The sequence below is a fragment of the Monodon monoceros genome, unplaced genomic scaffold, assembly GCF_005190385.1.
Source record: "Monodon monoceros isolate NGI ecotype Baffin Bay Population unplaced genomic scaffold, NGI_Narwhal_1 Super_Scaffold_7, whole genome shotgun sequence".
NCBI classification, from domain to species: domain Eukaryota; kingdom Metazoa; phylum Chordata; class Mammalia; order Artiodactyla; family Monodontidae; genus Monodon; species Monodon monoceros.
Genome location: NW_021703784.1, coordinates 98,563,160 through 98,587,273, shown reverse-complemented (window position 1 = coordinate 98,587,273; position 24,114 = coordinate 98,563,160). Strand labels below are relative to the sequence as shown.

The 24,114-nt window shown below is 52.8% G+C and overlaps 4 protein-coding genes across 11 annotated transcripts; 1 reads left to right on the top strand and 3 right to left on the bottom strand.

Moving 5' to 3' along the window:
- Positions 1-107: 107 nt before the first annotated feature.
- On the top strand, positions 108-1,290 carry TMEM223 (transmembrane protein 223). Its single transcript, XM_029208462.1, has 2 exons — positions 108-424; positions 848-1,290. Exons 1-2 carry the CDS (start codon positions 109-111, stop codon positions 1,138-1,140), a joined length of 609 nt encoding a protein of 202 aa, XP_029064295.1. The 5' UTR covers position 108; the 3' UTR covers positions 1,141-1,290.
- Positions 1,291-1,379: 89 nt separating this feature from the next.
- TMEM179B (transmembrane protein 179B) lies at positions 1,380-3,635 on the bottom strand. 2 transcript variants are annotated; one of them, XM_029208461.1, is made up of 6 exons: positions 3,476-3,626; positions 2,799-2,901; positions 2,441-2,628; positions 2,226-2,357; positions 1,975-2,053; positions 1,383-1,727 (listed from the first exon to the last, which is right to left on the bottom strand). In XM_029208461.1, exons 1-6 carry the CDS (start codon positions 3,604-3,606, stop codon positions 1,566-1,568), a joined length of 795 nt encoding a protein of 264 aa, XP_029064294.1. In that variant the 5' UTR covers positions 3,607-3,626; the 3' UTR covers positions 1,383-1,565. The 2 variants fall into 2 exon arrangements, with proteins under 2 accessions (XP_029064292.1, XP_029064294.1); XM_029208459.1 differs by lacking the exon at positions 2,799-2,901 and having other exon boundaries at positions 1,380-1,727; positions 3,511-3,635.
- A 57-nt stretch (positions 3,636-3,692) lies between these two features.
- Positions 3,693-15,407, bottom strand: TAF6L (TATA-box binding protein associated factor 6 like). Of its 6 annotated transcripts, XM_029208458.1 has the most exons (14): positions 15,304-15,319; positions 15,100-15,154; positions 14,781-14,920; positions 14,506-14,565; positions 12,766-12,925; positions 12,336-12,422; positions 11,516-11,666; positions 11,310-11,360; positions 10,650-10,744; positions 9,111-9,185; positions 8,759-8,979; positions 8,275-8,407; positions 4,625-4,753; positions 3,693-4,506 (listed from the first exon to the last, which is right to left on the bottom strand). In XM_029208458.1, exons 4-14 carry the CDS (start codon positions 14,511-14,513, stop codon positions 3,736-3,738), a joined length of 1,881 nt encoding a protein of 626 aa, XP_029064291.1. In that variant the 5' UTR covers positions 14,514-14,565; positions 14,781-14,920; positions 15,100-15,154; positions 15,304-15,319; the 3' UTR covers positions 3,693-3,735. The 6 variants fall into 6 exon arrangements, with proteins under 6 accessions (XP_029064291.1, XP_029064290.1, XP_029064287.1 ...); XM_029208457.1 differs by having other exon boundaries at positions 15,100-15,369; XM_029208454.1 differs by having other exon boundaries at positions 14,506-15,154; positions 15,304-15,407.
- A 4,298-nt stretch (positions 15,408-19,705) lies between these two features.
- Positions 19,706-22,813, bottom strand: POLR2G (RNA polymerase II subunit G). 2 transcript variants are annotated; one of them, XM_029206899.1, is made up of 8 exons: positions 22,701-22,813; positions 22,461-22,570; positions 21,327-21,486; positions 20,689-20,739; positions 20,518-20,583; positions 20,342-20,413; positions 20,125-20,158; positions 19,706-19,931 (listed from the first exon to the last, which is right to left on the bottom strand). In XM_029206899.1, exons 1-8 carry the CDS (start codon positions 22,710-22,712, stop codon positions 19,918-19,920), a joined length of 519 nt encoding a protein of 172 aa, XP_029062732.1. In that variant the 5' UTR covers positions 22,713-22,813; the 3' UTR covers positions 19,706-19,917. The 2 variants fall into 2 exon arrangements, with proteins under 2 accessions (XP_029062732.1, XP_029062734.1); XM_029206901.1 differs by lacking the exon at positions 20,689-20,739 and having other exon boundaries at positions 19,711-19,931.
- Between the last annotated feature and the right edge of the window lie 1,301 nt (positions 22,814-24,114).

Here is a 24,114-nt window from a genome sequence, read left to right as displayed (position 1 = left end):
AGCCTTGCCCTTCGCAAGCGCGGGCGGGGCCGACAGATGCACTCCGAGGGGGCGGGGGCGGGGCCAGAGGCAGGAAGTCCCGCCCCGGAAGCGGCGCCGCTCAGGGGCATGGCGGCTCTCGGGCGGCGGTGGCGTGTGCGGCCGTTCTTAACGCTGCAGTCCCTTGCCGCGCGCAGGGCTCTGCATGACGTGGCCCCGCCACGGGACGTGCTGCTCTTCGAGCACGAAGGGGGTCGCTTCTTCGCCGTCCTCGGGCTGTTCTGCGCTGGCCAGGGCGTCTTCTGGGCTTCCCTAGCCATTGCCGCCTTGGCCCGCCCGCCGGCCTCCACTCGGCCTCCAGGCGCCGAGTCCCCAGGCCGCGGCCGCCTGGACCTGCGCTCCGCGCTCTGGCGCTACGGCCTTGCCGTCGGCTGCGGCGCCATCGGTAAGGTGTGGTTTGCCTTCCCGGCATGGGTCGAGGAGGGCGGGCACAATCCTCTGCGCTTGGGCAAGAAGAGTAAGGGGCTCCCGACCCTCCAGGATGGACAGGCCACCCTCATAGGTGTGTGGTACACTGGAGTCGGACGTCCCCGAGCGCCAAGCCCTCGTACAGGTTCAGGCTGAAGTCTGCCTCTCACTCTGTGACCTTGAGCGAGTTGGTACTTACGCTCTGGACCCTGTTTTAAAATGGGTGTGAGTATCTATTAAGGCTTTTGGGAGGAATGACTAATACATGATGGGGGTATAGGAGGAGCTTAGTAAATGTTACTATCATCACAATTTTTTTTTTTTTTATTATTTGGGGGCACACGGTAAGGGTTGCTTCTTAGCTCTCCAGGGAAAACCCCAATCTTTGCTCTTCCTGCAGGTACTCTGGTACTTGGTGCTGGTCTTCTCTTTTCCTTCCGCTCTGTGCGCTCAGTGATGCTACAGGCTGGAGGGAAGCAAGTGACCCTCACCACTCATGCCCCCTTTGGCTGGGGTGCCCATTTTACAGTTCCCTTGGACCAAGTATCCTGCATGGCCCACCGGGGTGAAGTCCCTGCCATGTTGCCTCTGAAGGTCAAAGGCCGACGATTCTACTTCCTCTTGGACAAAGCTGGACACTTCCCCAACACGAAACTCTTTGACAACACTGTGGGTGCCTACCGTAGCTTGTGAAGAAACCACCTCAGGTCACTCACCCCTCCCAGAGGGGAATCAAAACTGAACCTTAGGGAATGGGGTGACAACCAGGGTCACACAAGAGGCCCCAAATTCATTAACAGCAAATAAAGGAGCAGTCATCCCAAGGGCAGCTACCTGTCAGTACCTCAAAGTTTTGATCCATGCCTGTTTCGCCTTCACTCCTTACTCCCATCCACCCTACTACAGTGCTTTACACCAAGAACTCAGTACTGAGATGAAGAAAGAAAGTAATATAATACTTTGGTACAAAAACAGCTGTAGGAAGAGGGGGTCTGTTAATCATGTTTCCCTCCTGGAGGGAAAACTCAGGCTCCCAGCCGTGTGGGCCATGTGGGGGCAAGAGGACTGCAGGCACTTGGGCACGGAGTCTGGTGGCAGGAGTACTCTTTGGTTAGTCTTCAGGAATGGGAAAGGCATGGCCCAACAAGAGCATCTGTCTCAGAGCTCCACACAGGGTCCCCCCTCTCCAGAGGCCGGTATGGAGTGGCTTCAGACTTCCACTGCACGACCTGGAGCACCAAGACCACGCACCACAATACCAGATTCACCCAAGAAGAGGTCTGTGGGAGACAGGAACAGGAGTGTGAGGAGTGGGCCCATCTCGAATCCAGTTCCACCCACACACCACTCTTAGATGTTCACTGTCAGGCCGTCAAGCCTTCAGCTCCTCTCAGCCCCTCACTGGTGGGCCAAGCTCAGAGTACACTGGTGAGCACTCCTACACCTGCAGATTGTGTTATATGACTCATTGTGTGAATCTGTGTATCCCGCAATCGCCACCCAGTCTTTCATATCCCAGGACCTCACTTCAGCATTGTGTAGGTTGGAGTAAAACTGCAGAGCGGTTCCAGGGGGTATCCATGGAGTTTTCTGGGCATCAGAGCAGCTGTGAGGTCAAAGAGACAGTTGTGAGAAAGGGGAGACATACCCTAAATACCCTTGTGCTCCAGTGCCCCTTTGAGAACTGATGGGGATATAAAGCGGGGTGTATAGGATCCCCTCTACAGAGGGAAGGTAGTCAGTCAGCCCCAGCCAGGCTTCCCTCCCCCTCCCATTACCTAGTTATGTTCAGGGAGATGATGGATTTGCAGAGGGAACTGGTGCCAAATCGAAGGATGCAGGCAGACACTAAGACCAGGAAGATGGCTATAGCTGAGATGGCCAGTGCAATGCGGAGCCCTATCGGGCCTCTATAAGGAGGGAGAGAATAAACCTTGTGGTTGAGGTGGGACTCCTCCCATCTCAGCCCCCGGCCCTCGGAGTGGGCAGTCACCTGTGGGAATCCTCGATGCAGCTGCTGTAGACCCAGAAGAGCAGAAGCAGGAGACAGTAGAGGGCCAGCAGGCCAGAGGCCCCAGCCACAAAGTAGCAGAGAGATGGGGCCGAGGGTCGGGACAAGGCCAGGGAGGAGCCATTCAGGGCAGCCACACCATACAGGGGACAGCTGCCACTGAAGGAGCCCTGTGGAAAGAAGCTGCTGAGTCCTAGAATGCAGGCTGGTGCCTCTGGATGCAGGCTCATGGCAGGTGTTGGGGATAATCTAGACCAGGGCCGCTCTAGGGAGTTATTTGTGCACTGTCAGTTCCTGTTTCTGGGCCAGCAGATTAATGAGTCCTCTGGGGAAATCAGACCTGCAGTGAGTGGCCAGAAGGATCAGGAAGTAGGCGGTAGGTATGAAATACAAAGAGCTTCAGAGTTGCCTCACAAGTTCTGGTCTCCCCTCGTGCAGAAATCCTAGAGTAGAACCAGAACTGTGTGACCTTCAGCTATCTCCGATGTTTTCTGATCTGTAAAACAGGCGTAATAGCGCCTACTTATAGGGATTAAATGAACCTGTTTATTAACATGATTGCCTGGCTGCGATAAACACTCGGCCTAAACGTTTGGCTTCTGCTACATCACTATTTTGCCATTTAACACATTCTGTTGCAACCATTTGCTAGTGTGGTCATCTCCACTACGCTAAGCTTTATTTCTTGGAGTAGCTCAGCACAACAGTGTCTGATTTAGGGGGCCCTGCACCAACTTGTTTCACAGCCAGGGTGACGTTATGCAGAGGGAGTCACCAGGCCGGGCTATATCTCATGCTGTTAAGACTCTCCTGAGGACTCGTTCCTTTGGCCAGAGTATGACCTGGGCGGACGGATCGACAGAGCGCGTTTACCGCCGATGCAACTCCGCCGCCGACCAGCCCCACCCGGCCCACAGGCTGAGAGGAGCAGCGCGCCAGAACCCGCCCCCCCCCCGCCACCGGCCCGGACAGCAGCGGACTCTCCGTGTCAGGATCGGCCTGCCCGCCCCCGCTGACCCGGCCCGACGGCCGGCCCCGTCCCACAGCCCCACCTGGGTCCGAGTCAGTGCCGCGGCCGCCACGGCTCCGCACACGAAGGCGGTAGCAAAGAACACGAGCTCGACGCGCTGCAGCCAAGAGAGAGCCATGGCTCCCTCGCCACCAGGAAGCGCCGCCGTGGGAGCCAACCGCCCAAGCCCCGCCTCATCCGGCGCGACCCACGAGCGCGGAGACGTCACTTCCGGACGCGGGATTTATTCACAGAGGCCAGCGCCGCCTCACAGCGGCAGGTACAGCGAGTAGTCCGAGAGCGCCCAGCGGCGGGCCGGGCGGCCGGTGCGGCCGATCATGGGCAGCTTCTGCACGTAACGGGAGGCCGGGCTGGGCCCGTACGGCGCGGGAAAGGCAGTCTGGAAGAGGCGCCCGCGGCATCGCCTCCCTGCTTGCCGCCCGGCGATGATGAAACGGAAGTGAGGGGCACCGCGCGGGGCGAAACGGCTCTTCTGGAAGACGTCGCGGGTGCCGGCGCCCGGGCCCTGCTGCCGGGGCGCCCCCCGCGCCCGGTGCACGCGCGGCAGCGGCCTGCTCTCAGAGGCGGTGGGGGCAGAGGCCGACGGGGGGCCTCCGCCCCGGGGGCTCTCGTCACCCTGCGGGCTGACCATGGCGTTGGCGGTCAGCTGCGGCATCTTCCGCACCGAGTCCGGGGCGGCCGCCGGCTCCTTCTTGTCCCCAGGCGGCCGCGGGGCCGTGGGCGCGGGCTGACCCGTGCCAAAGCGGGTGGCCAAGCTGTCACCGAAGAAGGCGTAGAGCTCCCGGTAGATGTCCGCCAGGGTCACCGAAGGGGAAGGAGCCTCCGGCCCCGCGCCTCCTGGCGGCAGCGGGAGACCAGACCCAAAGCCGGGCTCTGCGCTGCCCCCGGAGGGAGACTCCTGCAGGAGAAGGCTGTCCCAGGGCAGGTCGTCTGAGCGGCGGCAGCCCCTGCTGCCTGGCCCACCCTTGTTGGGCTCTGCTGCCTGGGCCTTCATCTTCAGCAGTCGTTCTACGGCCACCTGCAAGAGCAGGGGGACTAGGATAGGAGGAACCTGGGCCTATCAAGTGTTCCAAAGTAAGCCCGCTGAGCTGCTGTGCTCATGCAGGGAGGAGAGGCTGGAAGGGGCTGGCACTCACCAGAATGGCTCCATAGACTTTGTGCCCATCTGCTTTAACCTGGGCATTCGATACTGAATAATCATCTAGCACAGCCTGCAAATTTGTCCAGTAAGTGGACAGGTGTGGGTACAGGACTCGCTCTACTGCCTGGAAGGGAGAGAAGAATGCAGTGAGTGCCTCTTTTTTGCTTATCGCCTCCCAAGTACCATTTCCCCTGAAAGATCTACTTTTATCTCCGGTACTGAATTTAGGGCTCAATCCTAAATTCCCTGCTTGGCATATTCAGCCACCGTTTGGAAGCTCCTGGATGCCCAAGCCTTAATTAATTAAGCCCTGGGAACAAAGATCGGGTACAAAGACATACAAAACCAATACAAATTGACCCCACTATCACTGACGTATGTGCCAAAGGCTAAGAGGGTATAAGTAATGCCCCCTGGTAACAGAGAACTTTAGTGGCCAGCTGCTACCCTATACAGCCAATAATGTCCTGGCATAGATGCAACCTGGAACTCAGTTCAAACCACTTGTGCAAAAACAAACAACTGGGCTTCCCTGGTGGTGCAGTGGTTGAGAGTCCGCCTGCCGATGCAGGGGACGCGGGTTCGTGCCCCGGTCCGGGAAGATCCCACATGACGCGGAGTGGCTGGGCCCATGAGCCATGGCCGCTGAGCCCGCGCGTCCGGAGCCTGTGCTCCGCAACGGGAGAGGCCACAACAGTGAGAGGCCCGCGTACCGCAAAAAACAAACAACTGATCAGAGACCTGGACTCTGATTATATAATTTTAAATCCTATGTTTAATTTAGGGGAAAGCAATTAAGACTTCACAGAGCAGGTGACGTTTGTGACAGGCTTATATGGATAAGTTCTTTGGTTAGCCACAGACTGAGAATTTGAAAATGTTGATAAAATTAACAAATTCCTAGAAAAATAAAACTTAATGCTGATTCAAGAAAGATGAAAGCGGGCTTCCCTGGTGGCGCAGTGGTTGAGAGTCCACCTGCCGATGCAGGGGACACGGGTTTGTGCCCCGGTCCGGGAAGATCCCACATGCCACGGATCGGCTGCGTGCATGAGCCGTGGCCGCTGAGCCTGCGCGTCCGGAACCTGTTGCTCCGCAACGGGAGAGACCACAACAGTGAGAGGCCCGCGTACCGCAAAAAAAAAAAAAAAAAAAAAAAAAAAAGGAAAGATGAAAGCTTGGGACTTCCCTGGTGGTCCAGTGGTACAGAATCTGCCTTACAATGCAGGGGGTGCGGGTTTGATCCCTGGTCAGGGAACTAAGATCCCACATGCTGCGGGGCAACTAAGCCTCTGTGCCACAACTACTGAGCTCACGCGCCTCAACTAGAGCCCACGCGCTCTGGAACCCGTGTGCCACAAGTAGAGAGAAGCCCACACGCCACAACGAAAGATCCCGCCTGCCACAACTAAGACCCGACGCAGCCAAAAATAAATGAAATAAAGAGATCTTTAAAAACAAAATATGAAAGCTCAAATAATTCTGTAACCATAGTAGTTAAAAATATAACCACAAAACACCATGCCAGAATTTACAGTCGACAGACACTCAAGGAAAAGAGCATCTCAATAAAATAAAATTTAATTTAAAAATAAAAAGTATAAAAAATAAATACTCCTTCCCTACCTCATCCCATAAAGCCAGTATAACCCTGATACTAAAACCATGTAAGGACATTACATGAGGAAACTTAATGATTGATTTCACTCATAGAGATAAATCATTTTAAATTTTAGTAAAGGGCTTCTCTGGTTAAGAACCCGCCTGCCAATGCAGGGGACATGGGTTCGAGCCCTGGTCCAGGAAGATCCCACATGCCGTGGAGCAACTAAGCCCACGCGCCACAACTACTGAGCCTGCGCTCCAGAGCCCACGAGCCACAACTACTGAGCCCATGTGCCACAACTACTGAAGCCCATGCACCTAGAGCCCGTGCTCCACAACAAGAGAAGCCACCGCAATGAGAAGACCACGCACCAAAACGAAGAGTAGCCCCTGCTCGCCGCAACTAGAGAAAGCCCATGCACAGCAACAAAGACCCAATGCAAACAAAAATAAATAATAATTTAAAAAATAATAAAATTTTAGTAAAGCCAACAGTATATAAAAAATGTATTATATTCCAATAAAAGTTTTGCATTTTTTTAAAGACTATAGCATGACTAAATTGAGTTTATCCTAGAAATGTAAAGATGGTTTACTATTAGAAAATCTGTATAGGGAATTCCCTGGCAATCCAGTGGTTAGGACTCAGCGCTTTCACGGCTGGGGCTGGGGTTCATTCCCTGGTTGGGGAACTAAGATCCTACAAGCTGTGTGATACAGACAAAAAAAAACAAAAAACAAAAAACCACTATGTATACAATTAATCACATTAACAGATAAAAGCAGGAAAACCTTAGGATCAATTCAAAAGATACAGAAAGAGCATTTGATAAAAGTTAACATAAAGTAATAATAAAACTAAGAATAAAATTTCCTTAACCTGAGGAAGGTATCTATCTATAAACACACAAAGTAAACATCAGACTAAATAGGAAAGGTTACTGTTAACCCTTTTTTTAAAATCGGAAATGAGACAAGGATGCCCATTATCATCATATGTAAAATGATATTAGTGATCCTAACAATAAAATAATAAAAAGAAATTAAAGGCATTAGGTTTGGGAATTCCCTGGTGGCCCAGTGGTTAGGACTCCACACTTTCACTGCCAAGGGCCCAGGTTCGATCCCTGGTCAGGAAACTAAGATCCCACAAGCCGTGTGGTGTGTCCCCACCCCCGCAAAAAAAAGAGAGAATTCAAAAAAATAAAGGCGGGCTTCCCTGGTGGCGCAGTGGTTGAGAGTCCACCTGCCAATGGAGGGGACGCGGGTTCGTGCCCCGGTCCAGGAAGATCCCACATGCCGCGGAGCCGCTAGGCCCGTGAGCCATGGCCGCTGAGCCCGCGCGTCCGGAGCCTGTGCTCCGCAACGGGAGAGACCACAACAGTGAGAGGCCCGTGTACCCCAAAAATAAATAAATAAATAAATAAGTATATATAAAGGCATAAGGTTTAAAAAAGACAAAGCTGTCATTATTTGCACGATATGATCTACCTTAAAAACCCAGCATAATCCACAGTTAAAAATGATAGTTTAATAAAGTAGCTGAATCCATACACAAGTCAATTGTGTTTCTATACACCAGTAAGAAATTAATACCATGAAAAGAAGACACCATTACAACAGTATCAAAAATAGCAGGAGGGCTTCCCTGGTGGCGCAGTGGTTGAGAGTCCGCCTGCCGATGCAGGGGACGCGGGTTCGTGCCCCAGTCCGGGAAGATCCCACATGCCGCGGAGCGGCTGGGCCCGTGAGCCATGGCCGCTGAGCCTGCGCGTCCGGAGCCTGGGCTCCGCAACGGGAGAGGCCGCAGCAGTGAGAGGCTCACATACCGCAAAAAAAATAAATAAATAAAAGCAAGAATCTAGGAATAAACTGAATAAAGTATTTGTAGGTTCTCTTCAGGGAAAATTATGAAAGGATCCTGAAAGACAGTGAAAGACCTAAAAAAATGAAGAGAGATGACAGGTTCTTGGACAAGAAAGACTTTCTAACTACAAATGGGAGCTCTTACAGCTCTGCGAGAAAAGCCAGGGTCCTCACCTTCCAGCCAAGGGCGTGCAGCCCCACCACAGCCCCGTAGTGAGAGCAGAGAGGCCTCACAGGATCTGCCAAGACCTTCTGCAGGGAGAGCAGGATCTGCTGATAGAGGCCACTTACAAGGTCCCCATGAGTCCTGCGGGAGCAACATTCAGTCAGGGGAATGAGGCACAGCACTGCCCAGCTGTACTAAAGTCCCAGCACACAGAGAAAACAGCACCTGTATGGCACGCTTGGGTGAGTGAAAGAGGCGTCTGGGCCGAGAGGCCCAGGACCTGAGGGCTGATGGACCAAACCCCTGGCACGTTCGTCACCCATTTGCAGAATCCCCGGGTTCATGGCACACCAGCTTGGAAGATCGAAGGGAAGAGACTCCCGACCTCTCAACATAGAGCCTCAAAGCCAGAAGTTTCACCCCATCTCCTACCCCAACCCACTCAGCTCTGCAGCAGTCCTGCCCTTTGATCAGCACTGGCCCAGCAGCTACCAGAAGATGTGACTGAGCAGGAGGGCAGCTCCATCCCGCAGAGTCCAGTGGTCATTCAGCGGGTTGATGGAGGCAGCCAGTGGCTCCAGGACACAGTAGAGGACACTGCCTACCAGGGAGCGGACATAGGGCCCCAGGCAGAGGTGTGGGTTCCGAACTAGGCTCCGTGCCACTTGCAAGAGCCGGTGTAGCTGCTCCAGGTCGTGGCTTACAGATTTCACCTGTTGGGAGGAGAGGGGTGCTTAGGGGACACAAGGGCGCACAAGAGCCTGCTCTTCTGGTGGCACCTGCCGTGAGCCCTAGAGGCTGCTGCCTCATCTCCTCCCCACAAAACCACATAAACCCCACTTACCCCACTGACCACATAAACAAAGTACGGCAGGAGCGCTGCAATCTTCGAGTTGGTCTGCAAGTCCTGGAGGGCGACCTGAAGTGGAAGGGGCCACGCTGCACTGTCCACCAGCCCCAAGTATACACTGACATTATTTTTTAAAGAACAATTTAGCACCTATGTAGTAAGATTTTAAACGTTCAAACTCTGTGACTCAGCAATTCTACAGATTTAACCCACTACAAAAGAAACCCACTCACACATACCCACATACAGATAGCACTGTCTGTAATGTAATAATAAAAAACTGAATGCAACCTAAATGTCCAACATATTTCTAACTGAGTAAAGCAATTATTCTAAAACCAGACGTTTAGTATACTACCACTGGTTGATGGTAAACTATGTATAGTTTACACATACAAAAAAGAAGGCTGAGTGGGTGATTCTACAGAATTTCACTTTCTACTTTGCATGATTTTATATTACAGTACTTCTATTATAAACATATGCTGGTATTACTTTTTTTTTTTTTTGGCTGCATTGGGTCTTAGTTGTGGCATAACAGCTCCTCCCTAGTTGTGGCGTGTGAGCTCAGTAGTTGCAGCACATAGGCTTAGTTGCCCCGCGGCATGTGGGACCTTAGTTCCCCGACCAGGTATCGAACCCATGTCCCCTGCATTGGAAGGCGGATTCTCAACCACTGGACCACCAGGGAAGTCCCCTGGTATTACTTTGATAAGCAGAAAAAAGAGAGTAGGTAAATGAGTAAAACCATCTTAGCCCTGAGCCTCCACCACCTGTGCCCTTCCAACTCCTCTGGATAAAGACCTAAGTTCAGGTTCTGGGAAAGCGGACAGCAGCTAGAGAGGAAGGAGCTCAGCTCCCAGGCCCCACATCCAGCCACTGCACTGTTGCCTGGGGACCAGCAGCCAAGTTTCTAAGGCAGGAAGTATAGTAACAACAGTCCTAACTTTGCAAGGCAAACAACGGCAGCAGCGAGACATGGAAGATGTAAAACCCTCAAACAGAGAGAGGCCACATGGCCAAGCAGACCATCAAACTAGTCCTCGTCTGACTCTGGACAGAAGAGGCCTGGCACAGGCGCTGTCCAGCGGGCCCTGTGGAGCCCAAGAGGCTAAAGCAGCAGGGCTGGCATGAGGTCTGGCCAGGCACCCTAACCTGGCTCCCTCTACTTCCTCTTCTTTCCCTCTCAAGTCCAGGCAAATGAAAGCTACCATGTGGATGCCCCATGTGGCTCCAGATCAACATATGCCCCAAAGGGTGGGCTCTGGATTAAGGTGTGGGGAGCTGACCACCTGAGCCCCCCACAGGGCCCTGCTGAGCTGCCCATTCCCTAAGAAACAAGGGTTCCTACTAGAGTAGGAAGAGGAGTCAGCGCTGGCGGAGGGCCAGCCACAGAGCACCACGCCACCACCAAGAGCAGCTTCTGCCCACATCAGTCACTCACTGTTCAGAGGACAGAAGGAGGCATCTGAAGGAATTCCATGAGGATTTGAAAGTTGGACTTTGTGCCCCAGTTCAGGCCCACGTGCTCACCTTCATCAGCTGTGGATCATCCCCCAGCACAGCCCGAGTCACTTGCTGGTAGTACTTGAGAAGGTCATCAGTCAGTGAAGACACAGCACTGGGCACTGCCAGAGGGTGGGCAGAAGGTGGTCAGGGTGGAGCCCTGCCCTCTCCCAGCCTCCCCGCCTCCCCCCAACAACCACCGCCATTCCCACAATCCCACAAGGAGCCCATTCCTACAGGACGCCCAGAGCACAGCGTCGCCAGCCCCTCTGAGCAGCCTGCTCAGCCCTGACCTTGCAAGCTCTCCACACCCAGCTCTGTACGCTGCCTCCCACCTGTCCTCTGCTGGGCAGACTCCTGCTTAGTCCCCAGGTTCCAAGGTCATAAGCCTCAGGCTCTGTGAAGCTCTGTTCAGCAGACCCTGGAAGTGTGACACCTCAGGGACCCCAGCAAGCTGCCTAGACTTCTGTACTAGCACCCAACATGGCATCATGATCGGTCTTAAGTCTGGGACACTATCTCCAACTCTGAGGCCTCTGGGCAGGGAGCAGTGCCCACTCAGGGCAGGCACCCCTTAGGCACGGAAAATTCTTGTCAGGTGAAGACTCAGAGGTGTAGAGGCACCACCCTCTGCTCCTGATGGAGGAACATCCAGGCAGAGGGCCCATTCCCCACACTGCCCCTTACCCGATCCTTGAGGGGCCAGGTTCCCTTTGCCATCTAGGTAGGAGACATGAACTAGAACCAGAGCAGAGAGATGGGTCAGCCTGGGGTTCGGCCCCTTGTAATACCACCCACCCTTCTGAGTTCCGCCCCATCCACCAGCCAGCCCATCACCACTCCTCCGACAACCCAACTCCTGTCCCCACCCCATGCATGACCCCGGCGGTCACCTCTCACAGCTGTCTCGGCGCAGCCTTTGGGGATGTTGGTGGCCAGGGCCAGCTCCACCAGGTTCACCTCTCGGTCCTCGGGGAAGTAGAGCTCACCCTCCCTGGCAGGGCGCAGGGGCAGCGCCTCCTGGGACCCATAACCACACACAGCCTGAGTGAAGAGATGACTGGGCTGAATCCAGGGAGGGAAGAGGTGCTCTACCAACCAGGGCACGAAGCCTATGTTTGAGGGAAGTCCAGAGGTCCTGAGAAGAGGGGGGATGCCCAGGGATCCAGGCCCTTCACTGGGAACTTGGCCGGAGCATCCGGTATTCGCTGAGTCAAGGAGTAGCATGTGGTCCCTCCTCACGGATCCACAGGGACTCAGAACCCCACCCACAGGCCGCTGGTCCTCCACCTCACACTTGCCCAACTTTGAAAACCCTCCTCTCTTCTAACCCTCCCCTCTTCTTCCCTGGACCCACTGCCCCGGAACAACTGTGCAGGACATTCCAACCCCTACACTTGTGCTCAGGCTCCTCCCTCACCCAGAATGCCCTCTTTTCCTTGTGACTTAGTCTAATCCCAGCCTCCCTTTCAGGTTCAGCTCAAGTTCCATCTCTTCCAAGAAACCTTCCCTAACCTCCTGGTCTCCGTGGCCGCCTCTCCCTCTCTGAACTCCTGGCCCTTGGGGGCTGGGCCCAGCACATGTGCTGTGGTGGCTGTGACCTTCCCCCGTGTGTGCACTGGGTCTTCACATCTCACTGCACTGCCAGCCCCGAGCTGGGCGTGCAGGAGGGCTCGTGCCAACCGAGCCTTCTGCAGCCGGCACCCCACTCACCTCCACACTGCTCCATCTGAGGGCCCGGTTGAAATCCTCGACAGTCAGCTTCCGCCGTTTGGTATGTTTCATGAATTGAGAGCTATTCTGGGAGCCGAGGAACAGAGTCAGTCAAGGGACAGGACACAGGGGGCAAACAACTCCCAACGTCACATCCCCTCCCTGTGACTCAGTTTCTCATGTGCAGGATGTGACTATGAACCTGCCTGGCCCACCCAGCAGGCATGTGGTGAGCAGCACACGAGAAGACGCCCAGCAAGCGCTTTGCTCGCTGGAAGCCCAGCGGGCTGGAAGCGGGCTCTGGAGAGGGCGGGGACAGCCTCCACTGCACTCCCTCTGAGCAGGGAGTAGGTACCTGACATATACTTGCTGAATAAACCCCTGGGGGAGGGGGTAGTCAAAGGGAGGGACAAGGAGAGGGGGAGTGTACCTGGGTGGCCTCTCTGAGACGGTAGCACACGTCCTCTGCGAGCAGGGCCGCCACCTCATCACTCAGCTCCAGGCCTGTGCTCTCTGCCATGAGCCGGACGGACTCCCGAGGGATCTCCACGAACCGCCGCTCTTCTCGCTCCGACATGGCCCCGATGGAACTGGGAGTGGGGAGGGAGGTGTGAAAGGCCAGCCCAGGCTCCCTCAGAGCCTGTGAGCCGGACTCAAGGCCCTCGAAACCAGTCTTGCTGCTCTTTGCTCCAGAATCCCTGAACAAGGAGTCACGATGGCTCTGAGTGTCCAGGTGAGGAAACCTGAGGCTCAGAGCAAGAAACGGACTTGAGCTGGACCAGAGGGCAGACAACAGGGCCACCTGAGAAACTGCCTGGCCTTGGGTTGCACAGAACTGGGTCCCAGCCCTGCTCTACCACCTCTGATGTGAACCCGCTGAGACCCTCATCAGTCTGAGCCCTGGGAAAATAGTGGCAATAATCCCTGCCCTCCCTAACTCACAGGGCTGAGGTGAGGATGAAAGGAAATGAGGTAGCGGAAACTCAGGGTCTAGAACGCTACACAAATGGAAAATGTTACGATCACTAATAATAAACAAAAACTTCATGCCTTCTTTCTTCTGATCCTTGCTACAATTGCTACGGACTAAACACTGATGAAAAAACTTTTACCCCCATAGTCCCTTGCTCAAAAGTCTTCAATACTTCTCCACCACTCCTAAAAGGAAAGTCCCAGCTCCCTGGCTCAGCATACCATGTTTGGTCCCAAATCCCCACAGCTGATCAAGCTGACCCGTCCCCCCAGTAAGGCCGCCTCGTGTCTTCCAACCTACCTTGCACCCCACTGCCAGGGCTTGGGCTGGTCTGTCCCCCACCTTACTCCAAGCCCCCACACCCTCCTCTTTCTTTCCTAAGGCAGAAGCAGCCTGTCCTTTGAGGTCTTCCTGCCCCATGTGCCATCTGGGACTGTCAGGCTTTTAGTAGCTGGGCTTTCTGCCCATGTGTCTGGTCGTCCCCAGTTCGGCTATGAGCCCTAAAAGCAGAAACCTGCTCTTCCGTTCACAGGATAGGGCAGAATAAGAAGGCACGAAAACAGCACAGCCCACAATTAGAAGGTTGGCCCTCACGGACCAAAGTGAGGCATCAGCACCATGGGCAGCGACGCCCACCCAGCTTCACGGTGACCCACCCAGGCACTGCCCCACCACTCCTCTCTGACAAGGCTCAGTGGGTCACCAGTGACCTCCAGGTCCCTAAATCCAGTGGGCACCCTACCTGGTCTCCCTGCAGCATTTCTCCCAATGGCTCCTCATTGCCTTTGGAATAAAACACTAACCTGTACCATGGCTCCAAGGCCCTGCATGTGTGGCTACATCTGCAAACACCTCTTTCCACTCTCTCGTGTTCTGCATACCCGTGGCCTCTTTCCATTTCCTCAAAAACACCTTATTTCAGGACACTCATACACTGTTTCCTGGACTTGAAACGCTCTCCTCCCCCACCCCCAATCCCTTTGTCCACTGAGCTCCTAGTCGCTCCTTCAGATGTCAGTCTCAAATGTCGCTTGCTCGGGGAACTCTTCTCAGACCCCCACCATGGGCCTGTACTTTACCTCCCAAAGCAGTTGACAGTTTGTAATTATACACTTGTGTAACTTTCCGATTAACACCTACCTCCCCACTAGATTGTAAGCTCCATGCCAGCAAGGATCATCATGCCTTTTTGCTCACCTTTGCATCCCCCGCGTCAGGCACTGCGTCTGCACATAACACGCCCTCAATAAACACTTGCTGAAAAAACGAATAAAGAATAGCGATTTTTCTAAGCACATGCTATGCCCGAGGCACCGAGCTAAGTGCTTTACATGGCTTACGCCTCATTCCGTCCACATTAACAATGCGATAGGTATTATGTAAGTATTAGGTCTATTTCACAGCCAAGGAAATCAAAGCTCAAAGAGGTTAAATGTTAAATGACTTTCCCAAAATCATCCGGCGAGCACTACCTGGGTAGGGAGCAAGAACTCAACTATCGTTCTAATCATGAGGAGCGACGGGCTGTGTGGGGAACAAGGCCTGGATTCCCAGCCAGGAAACGAGGCGTTGGAAAGCCGCCAACGGAAAATTGTCAAGCTTCTTTCTCCACCTGTAAAATGGGAGCACGAAGTCCTGCCCACACGGAAGGCGCCGAGGGGTTTTCCCTGTTACGTGCCCACATTACAATCCACAAAGTCCGGGCTCCGACCAAGGTCTCCCGCTCTTCAACCTCCTCTCCTCCACATCCTCAGCCACTAGCCATACTGTTAACAAGGCGTGAGAACTGACCTCTACCGGTCTCCGTGATGCGAATCCTCCCACCCGGCCTCGCTTCACGCCAGATCTAGAGGTGGTGGGGTACGGGGGAGGAGGTCAGAGGTTACAGAACTTGGGTCACGTGGTCAGCGAAGGGGGCGGGCCCCCAGCGGAGCTGGCTCCCAGGCCGGTGAGCGCGCGGTCCACAGCAGGACGGGCCTTCGAGGGCCTGCTCACCTGAGGGCTCCGGCACGGCGAAGGCGGTTACCGGGACGGCGGTAGCTGTGACGGCGACGGTGGCGGCGGCGGCGCTGGCGCCCTCTCACTCAGCTCGCGCTAATTCCCTCTCTCGGCGCTCAGACTCCGCCCTCTACAAACACAGCCAATCGACGAGCGCCTTGAGGAGTTCCCGCCCACCAAAAGACTTCCCGCTACCCGATTGGTCACTGTGATGGCGCTGTGAAAGGCTCAGGGCGCCAGAGGTCACGTGATGCTGAAGACTCGCGCTTCTTAAAGCAACAGCTCTTGGGAGCTTTGCGGGGTGGGTATGGTTCGGTGTACGTTTTAATAACCATGTTCTCGAGGAAAGCGTCTGCATTCCCTTGTTTACTCCTGAGTTTCCGAGCACTTGCATTTACACGAATGCATTGATGCTTTAGACTTCGGCGTCTGCGTTAGTTTTGCTGCCCGCTTGGTGGGGATCAGCTTACCTCTCGCACATCACCTGCCACTTCCCCTTCCCGAAGGTTGGGCTCTCAGTAGGTATTCTCTGCCGGCAAAAGGGTTTTCTGACTGGGCCAAACACACCCCGTGCAAGCTCTAGACTCCAGGGCTCTACCCATTCGGGCACCCTACCTCGTATCCTCCCCATTTCTGTCCAATAAGCCAAAAATAAGCCCTCACCTACCTCGCACACTTCCTTGACCGTTTTACACGTACACGCTTTCCCGAACTTGGACAGTTCTCAATTGAAAAGCAGGGGGCTTAGTGAGTCAGACCGACACGGGTTCAAACTCTGATGGTGCTTTTGAGCAAACTACTTAAGCGCATTTCCCCCATCTACAAAATGGAGTGATAATACCCACCTCACAGGGTTATTGTAGATTAAATGAGATAAAATGTAGATTGACAGTTGGTAGTTGAATTTTCACTCACACATCACGGGGCAGACAGTGATTTAATTCCTTTATGTTCATCCAAGATGGGACCATTTAGGGCTTCCCTGGTGGCGCAGTGGTTGGGAGTCCGCCTGCCGATGCAGGGGACGCGGGTTCGTGCCCCGGTCCGGGAAGATCCCACATGCCGCGGAGCGGCTGGGCCTGTGAGCCATGGCCGCTGAGCCTGCGCGTCCGGAGCCTGTGCTCCGCAACGGGAGAGGCCACAACAGTGAGAGGCCCGCGTACCACCAAAAAAAAAAAACAAAAAACAAGATGGGACCATTTGCAATGGGCTATTATAGAAAGGAGCTTTCTGTAGGGGAGCATGAATGTATACATCCTTGCCCTTCCTCCCTCTCAGGGTTAGATGCTGCTGCCTCTAGAAAAGAAGATCCTCTGAGACCAGAGCTGAGAAAGCCAGATGGATGGGACTGGGGTTGCCACAGCAACACCACCTAAGGGGACTGTGACCCTGCTGAGTCTCTTCCAGTCATATTCAGAATGATACTTGGAGTAGTTTCAGGACTGTGCTTGGTCACTGGAGTGTCTGCCCACCTATGCATGAAGGATAGGGGGGGCTCCTCTAAGGTTCTGAGTCTGAGATCAGCTCAGATCTCCTGGCTGCTGGCAGACCTCCTTGCAAAGGTGTTATTGGTAGGGACAGCCATTGGCAACCTTGGCAGCGTGAGACAATGAAGAGAGGATGGCCTGCAGGCCTGTAGGATGCAGTAAAGCTGCATGCGAGCTGTCTGGGGCTGATCTGCCTCCAGCTTGAGTCAAAGCAGTAATGAGACTCACATGGCCATAGATGGGAGAAAGGTGGCTCCCACTCACTCCCCAGCCACCAATGCCTGGCAAGAAAAGCCACGATGGTTTTAGAGTTAGACGATTAAAAAAATTTTTTTTAATAACAGCTCCACTAGTTGTGTGACCTTAGGCATGTTTAGTTCATCCCTCTGACCTGTTTTATCATCTGTCAAGTGGGGTGACAGAATGTTACATGGAACTGTTGTGAAAATTCAATAATGTGTGTAAAGGATTTAACATGTTACCAGGCACATACTCCTGTCACTATTAAGCCTGTGACCTCTTTAAGAGGCTGTAACTTCCTGGGAATTCCCTGGTGGTCCAGTGGTTAAGACTCTGTGCTTTCACTGCTGAGGGTCTGGGTTAAATCCCTGGTCAGGGAACTAAGATCCCAAAGCTGCATGGCCAAAAAAAAAAGAGGCTGTAACTTCCAGACTCCCCTAGTACCAAACCTTAAAAGATCAGAAGAGTCCAGGACTATCTCCAGGCCATCCCCACTTACTCGCTTCCCTATCCAGTGTCAGCCTTCTCAGTGCCACACCCCACATCCTCACCAGCAAGTTCCATGAGCTGCTTCTCTGTCCATCAGTCTCTTCCTTCTGGCCTGGTTTTACTACTGGGGCATCCCCAACACAATTTACAGATGCGTGATTCCATTTGAGAACTTGGGAAGAACTTTACTCTCAGTGAGACACATGTTTAGGGCCTAACTAGGCAAAATCCCTGCAATCTATGTAATCAACTCTGTAATCAACTCAGTGTTGGGAAGTGGTTTCACAACTTGAACATTGTTTCCATGGCAAAATTCATTGCAAATCCAGCACAGAAACTTTCCTGGGTTCAACACACTTGGGAAAACTGGCAGAGTGCTGAGAACTGGAGATACAAAAATCAAAGGGATGCATATGAATCTATAATTATCTCAATAAAATAATTGAAATTTTATGTAATAAAAAAATGGAAAGGGAGACAATAAGGAAATAATGTGTTTTATGACATACTAGAGAGGTATGAATGGAAGAGCCTACCTCTGTCCAGGAGTGGTGAGGCGAGGGGAAGGGAAACACATTCAAATGCCTTTTCCTTACCAGGTTAAAGGCAGTATTCTGGATGCTTCATAACAGGTCTGGACCTTGGCACGGTTGACATTTGGGGCCAGATAATTCTTTGTTGTGGGGTGGCTGTCCTATACATCGTAGGATATTAGCAGCCTGCCTGGCCTCTACTCACTAGAAGGCAGTCACATCCCCACCCAGTTGTGACAACAAAAAATGTCATTGCCAAATGTCCCCGGGGGCCAAGATCACCCCAGCTGATAATCACGGCTTCATATGCACCATATAACAATAATTATAATTACCTGTTGAGTACCTATCATGGGCCAGGCTCTGTGCCAGCCACTTGCACATACAATCTCTGATACTAGCAGCAACCATCCAAAGAGAGTTATATGATCATTTTACAATGAGGAAACATAAGGTCACCCAGCTAGGACTGCAACCCAGCTCTGTATCAACCCAAATACTGTGCTTTCTACGACACAGCTCTGTTTCCCAAGGAAGTCAAGGAAAGCTTTAAAAAAAAAAAAAAAAAAATTGACTGAGATTTGATAGATTCCTAGGCAGCAAGCAGGTAGGTTGGGAAAAGGCATTCCAAGGTAGACAAATAGTACTGCAAAGACAGTGTGAGGGAGGGTAGCATGTCTGCTTCATCTTATTTCATGTATTTCTGTTGTGTTACCCTAAGGAGATTATGAGCCCTTTCATATCTTCAGTTCAGTTTAGTTTAATAATTGATAAGCAAATAAAGGCTGTAGTTTATGTGCCCATCCTAAGAAGGGCTGGGACCCCACAATCTGTATCATTACTGTCCTATTATTCACCTCTTCCTACCTGCTGTCTCCTCTTCCCTCTCCTCAGCTATACTCTTGGTTATTTTTAAGGCTGGGGAAAGGGCAAATACTCTGAAACTAGACTGGGGCTTAGGAATTCTCTGGTAGCACAGGGGTTACGAATCCGCCTGCCAGTGCTGGGGACACGGGTTCGAGCTCTGGTCTGGGAAGATCCCACATGCTGCAGAGCAACTAAGCCCGTGTACCACAACTACTGAGCCTGCGCTCTAGAGCCCACAAACCACAACTACTGAAGCCCGCGCACCTAGAGCCCATGCTCCACAACAAGAGAAGCCACCGCAATGAGAAGCCCATGCACCGCAATGAAGAGTAGCCTCCGTTCTCCGCAACTAGAGAAAGCCCGCACGCAGCAATGAAGACCCAACACAGCCATAAATAAATAAATAAATAGATAGACTGGGGCTTAGAGCGGCTCTAATGATAGTATCATTTGCTGGAAGCCAAAGACCCAACACTAGCGCCTTCCTGTTAGTGAGGTCAACTTTAGACCTTGGCAAAAGGGTTAGTCAGATCCCCTGGTGGATGAAGCTAGTTAAGGCATCAGGCCAAGAAAAGAGGGGCTAGCAAGCATCTGGTCCTCCAGCCTTTTTAAAAAAAGAGTTGTTCTGGGTCTTCCCTGGCGGTCCAGTGGTTAAGACTCTGCGCATCCACTACAAGGGGCGCAGGTTCAATCCCTGGTCAGGCAACTAAGATCGCACATGCCGCGCAGCGTGGCCGAAGAAAAAACAGACTTGTTCTTACCAAAGAAAGAAGGAGATGACACTTCCATGAGAATCAAGAACCTTTTATGGTTAGAACACACAGTCAGAAATCTGGGAGTGGCTGCTAAGCCACAAGAAGAGCCAGATGTCTTCTGAGGACAAGAAACCTTCCGTGCCTCCTCCACAGCAGCCAGACTGGGCCTCTGGACAACACGGGAAGTGTGACAGTCACACCTCCTGGATAAGGACCAAACAAGGTAGGAGGTCATGGTACTCAGCTCACAAGCCCTGCCGAGAACAGGAAAAGCACATTGGTTAGACCCAGAGCTTGGGGCAGCCCTAAACATCGACTTCCCATCCCGAGAGGCACATGTCCTCGGACTTCCAAGCAGACAACAGGAGAGTTTCTGTCATCTGTGGTTCAGGCATTAAATCCCATATCCCACAGACCCCTCCTCCAGGCAATGACCCTGACACTCACCCAAGTAATCATCCATCAGGGAGCCGATAGCAAACTGCAGAAGGAAAGGTAAAAAGCAAATGAAGCCAGGGCAAGCACAGAGCTATGCTCTGACCCTCAGCCTCAGGCCTTCTGCCCGCCCACTTCTTCTTCCAAGCAGAGGAGCACAACCCCCCCAGGAACTCTGGGTAGGCAGAAATCATCAGCTCTGCCTGGTAGAGGCAGGCAAGAGACTCACAATGTCATTCTTGTCCACACGGGTCCCCACAATCTTCAAGCGGATCTCATCGTCCTGCTGAATCACAATGTCCTGGGGAGGAGGGAACAGTACATTCAGACAACCCCAGGCCAGGACTCTCCCTCCGAGTGGCTCATTCTCTTGTCCCTCTCACTGACTTCTTCCTACCCACTTACCTCATCCATTGTCTTGTAACATGGTGGGTTGGAGTTAGGATCAAACTCCATCTCTGACGGGATGGACTGAAAGGAAGGTGAAACTGGGTAAGAGTACTTTAAAAGGATGCTTCAATAGATGCTCACAGTACCTGTCTCCTCCTTAGACCCACCCAGTGTGCCTAGACTTACATGTCGAGAAATGAAGCAGGACATGGGCCCAATTTCTGTGAAGAGTCCAACCTAGAAGGGAAATGAGTGACCTTGCTTTTCCTTTTGTCCCCCAAAGTCTTCTAAGCTTCCTGTCCTTATCTGGTTCCTAATATCAATAATATTCTTCGTGTTTCGAAACCACTCTGAAGTTTGGCATTTGTTTTCATTTCTTTCTTTTTTTCAGGCTTTCGTTTTAAGTTAGGGAAGTGTAGTGGTAAACAGCTGAGGCCTAGAACTTGTCGGAACTTGAGATTTGAACACCTGTTGGCCACAGGTGACCAACTACTTGGCCAGCAGACAACTTCTCCAAGCTTCAGCCTGGAGAAAAAAGCACGAGGATAAAAGCACTCACCTCACAGAGTCACTGTGAGGCTTTGCACACTACCTGTCCCAGGGGAACTACTCAATCAGTGGAGGCTACTATTGTTTTGACTATCAATAATGACTTACATACCCCTGAGTGAGGCAGAGCAAGATCACCATACCATTTGACAGGTGAGGAAGCTTGAAGCACAAAGAAGTGACGTGGCCAAAGACACAGAGTTATTAACAAGTCGAGTTGGGATCCATCCCAGATCTTCTAAGGACCTTTCCACTACCTCCCCTGATGGTCTTACCTTGTTGACCTGAGTGACAACAGCATCCACGACCTCCCCTTTAAAGGGTCGGAAAACAATGGCCTTGTACTTAACTGGATAAAGGACAAAGCCTCGGCCTGGCTGGATCACACCAGCACCAATATTGTCGATGGTGGTGACAGCAATTACAAAGCCATACCTGCAAGGAGGATGAGAAGGAGAAAGGCACTGTGTGTGGAAAAGCCTCTAAAACCATCTGCCACAAGAGACACTGAGCCTGGGGGTAAAGGGGCGGCACAAAGGGGAAGTAGATGGCATCCCTGCCCCACAGAGCTTAATAATCAAGAGAGGAGACAGGACAATGGTCAGCATCTAAAAATGCCAAATGCTGCTCTCATAATTTCACAATAAATGTCCAAAAGGGCTGCAGTCCTTGAGCCAAGAGACCTCAATCTTGGAGATGCCTCAGAATCACCTGGGAGAAACTTATTAAAATGCATATTCCCAGGCCTTCCCCCAGAGAGTCGTGATGCTGTAGGGATGAGTTGAGGCTCAGGAACCTGTATGTTCAAAGAACACCCAAAGTCACTCTGATGCTGTAGGTCCAAGCACCCTATAGCCCTGCTCATCCTCACTCATTTACATCACCATGTGCGAGGCTCCTCTGTGCAGAGCCCAGAGATGGTCAAGTCTCAGTCCTCTTTCTTCCTCCCCCTAACTCTCAATCTGCTTTTTCCTGCTCACTCATTAATTCAACAAACCTTTAGTGAGGCCCAAGATGTGCCATGCCAGGTCCCTGGGACAGAGAAAAGCAGCAGAATCAAAAAAGACTGTGAGCTCCACAAGGGCGGACCTCATTCTATCTTTTTCACTGCATTGTTCCCAGAGCCTGACACAGAGTCTGGCACACAGCTGGAGCTTTAGAAATGTTTGCAGAGTAAATGAATGACCAATCTTGGCTGAAGGAAGGAAGCTCCGTTATCCAGCTTCGCAGAGGGAATCGTGGGAACCCAAAGCAGGAAGCATCTAACTGCCTGGGGCTCCTGGGAGAGTGAGAGGGCTCGCCAGGGTAGGTAGCTGAACCTTTCAGGATGTGTAGGAGTTGGGGAGGGGATGCAGGCACAGGGAGACGTGTGCTCACTGCTTAGGCGGCACGGAGGGCGCGACACTCACTTGCCGGTGCAGGTCCCCTCCACCTCGGTAAAGAGCTTTTGCTTCACCGTGTTGAGCAGGTTGGGGCCGAAGTAGCGTGGGTGCAGCAGGATCTCGTGCTCCAGGGAGATCTGCGGGGAAACGGGGATGGAGACCAGGCTAGGAGCGGCAGGAATGTGAGGCAAGAAGCGGCCCCTAGTCCCGGTCCGCCGCTTCTCTCCTCTCGACCCTGCCCTCGCCGCCACCCCGTGCCCTGCTCACGTGATAGAACATCTTCCCGGGGGAGCCTGGACAACAGCCGGGCCTAAAGCAGCGACGTCAGCGAGCCTCCACACCCACCGGAAACACAGCAACTACCCCAAGCCCGCTTCCGGGACTGCCCCGGAGAAGTGGGAGGGACTCGCCTCCTCCTCGGACCCCATTGAGTCTCGTTGTCGTGGGCGGGGAATCCGTGAAGCTCCTCCCCTCTGTGCAGCCCAACAGTGGTCGAAATGCCAGGCCTTCGCAAAGTATCAGTGTCCGGCGTAGACTATATGCTCAGTAAATCCTTTTAAAAGGAACTAATTGGACTTCCCTGGTGGCGCAGTGGTTGAGAGTCCGCCGGCCGCTGCAGGGGATGCGGGTTCGTGCCCGGGTCCGGGAGGATCCCGCGTGCCGCGGAGCGGCTGGGCGCGTGAGCCATGGCCGCTGAGCCTGCGCGTCCGGAGCCTGTGCTCCGCAACGGGAGAGGCCACAACAGTGAGAGGCCGCGTACAGCAAAAAAATAATAATAATAATAATTAATTAATTAATGAGACATGGCATAAATAAAGCTCTTTAGCAGAATCTATTCATTCAGCAAATAGCTCAAGACTGCTTTCACATAGTAAGAATAGTAAGTAGCTGTTCTTATCTCATTTAATCCATACAGCAACCCCACCAGGCAGGCTTTGTTATTACTCCCATTTACAAAGAAGGTCCCAGGCTCAGAAGGTTGAGGTCACTCAGGGTCGGGATTCAAATTCAGGATGCCTGACTCCAAGACTCTTGCATATTCAGGCATTCATTGCCTGGCTCTGGTAGTTTAGAGATGAAACCATCAAAGTCAGAGCCCAGAAGGTAGCGCCCCCTCCAGGTGTGAAGAGAACCTCAAGTCACTGCGCTCCTCTCAACTCCCTCTCGCCCCTTCGTCCGCCCCCTTACACCCAAGGACCTAGAGAACTGGTGAGCCTTGTCTGTTCCTTCAGCTCTGCTCGCAGTTTTGTAGATTTATTTTTATTAAACTTTATTAAACTCACCTCAGTTAACCAGAGTGAGCATGCAGTCTGTGCCCTGCTGGGACCCTGACTGATAAAAGGGCCATGGGAAGAAAGGCAGAAACACCATGAGACGCGGACCTATGATAAAGGCTCAGCAAGAGCAGCTGTTTCTAAAGCCCAGACAGTCTCTGGGACCTTGAGCAAACTCCCTGTTGCCTAAGTTTTTGTATGTTGTGAGAAAGCCTGACCTTCCCTCCTGCAAGAACAGAGACTTCATGCTTTCTTAGAGCTGTCACACACCAGTTTCCATTGACGCTGCCCATTTCCTAGAATGATCGAGGTCACCAGTCAGCTGCTCAGACTCCTTGGGGATCCCCTGCACCTGCAACTACATAAGGAAGCAGATGGCGGGACGGAGGGCAGGGCGTCAACAGCCG

Excerpts from the sequence above, each read along its gene's own strand:
- POLR2G (XM_029206899.1), bottom strand. Across the intron at positions 20,740-21,326 it reads TTGTCACTCAGGTCAACAAG|GTTGGACTCTTCACAGAAAT; the intron begins GTAAGACCATCA and ends TTTCCCTTCTAG. Across the intron at positions 20,414-20,517 it reads GTTACAAGACAATGGATGAG|GACATTGTGATTCAGCAGGA; the intron begins GTAAGTGGGTAG and ends CCTCCTCCCCAG.
- TAF6L (XM_029208454.1), bottom strand. The coding sequence starts at position 14,606 with ATGTGCTTAGAAAAATCGCTATTCTTTATTCGTTTTTTCAGCAAGTGT. Across the intron at positions 12,423-12,765 it reads GTCTCAGAGAGGCCACCCAG|AATAGCTCTCAATTCATGAA; the intron begins GTACACTCCCCC and ends CTCGGCTCCCAG. Across the intron at positions 4,754-8,274 it reads TGCACGCCCTTGGCTGGAAG|GCAGTAGAGCGAGTCCTGTA; the intron begins GTGAGGACCCTG and ends TCTCCCTTCCAG.
- TMEM223 (XM_029208462.1), top strand. The coding sequence starts at position 109 with ATGGCGGCTCTCGGGCGGCGGTGGCGTGTGCGGCCGTTCTTAACGCTG. Across the intron at positions 425-847 it reads CGTCGGCTGCGGCGCCATCG|GTACTCTGGTACTTGGTGCT; the intron begins GTAAGGTGTGGT and ends CTCTTCCTGCAG.
- TMEM179B (XM_029208461.1), bottom strand. The coding sequence starts at position 3,606 with ATGGCTCTCTCTTGGCTGCAGCGCGTCGAGCTCGTGTTCTTTGCTACC. Across the intron at positions 2,054-2,225 it reads ATCTCCCTGAACATAACTAG|CTGCTCTGATGCCCAGAAAA; the intron begins GTAATGGGAGGG and ends TTGACCTCACAG. Across the intron at positions 1,728-1,974 it reads CCAACCTACACAATGCTGAA|ACCTCTTCTTGGGTGAATCT; the intron begins GTGAGGTCCTGG and ends TGTCTCCCACAG.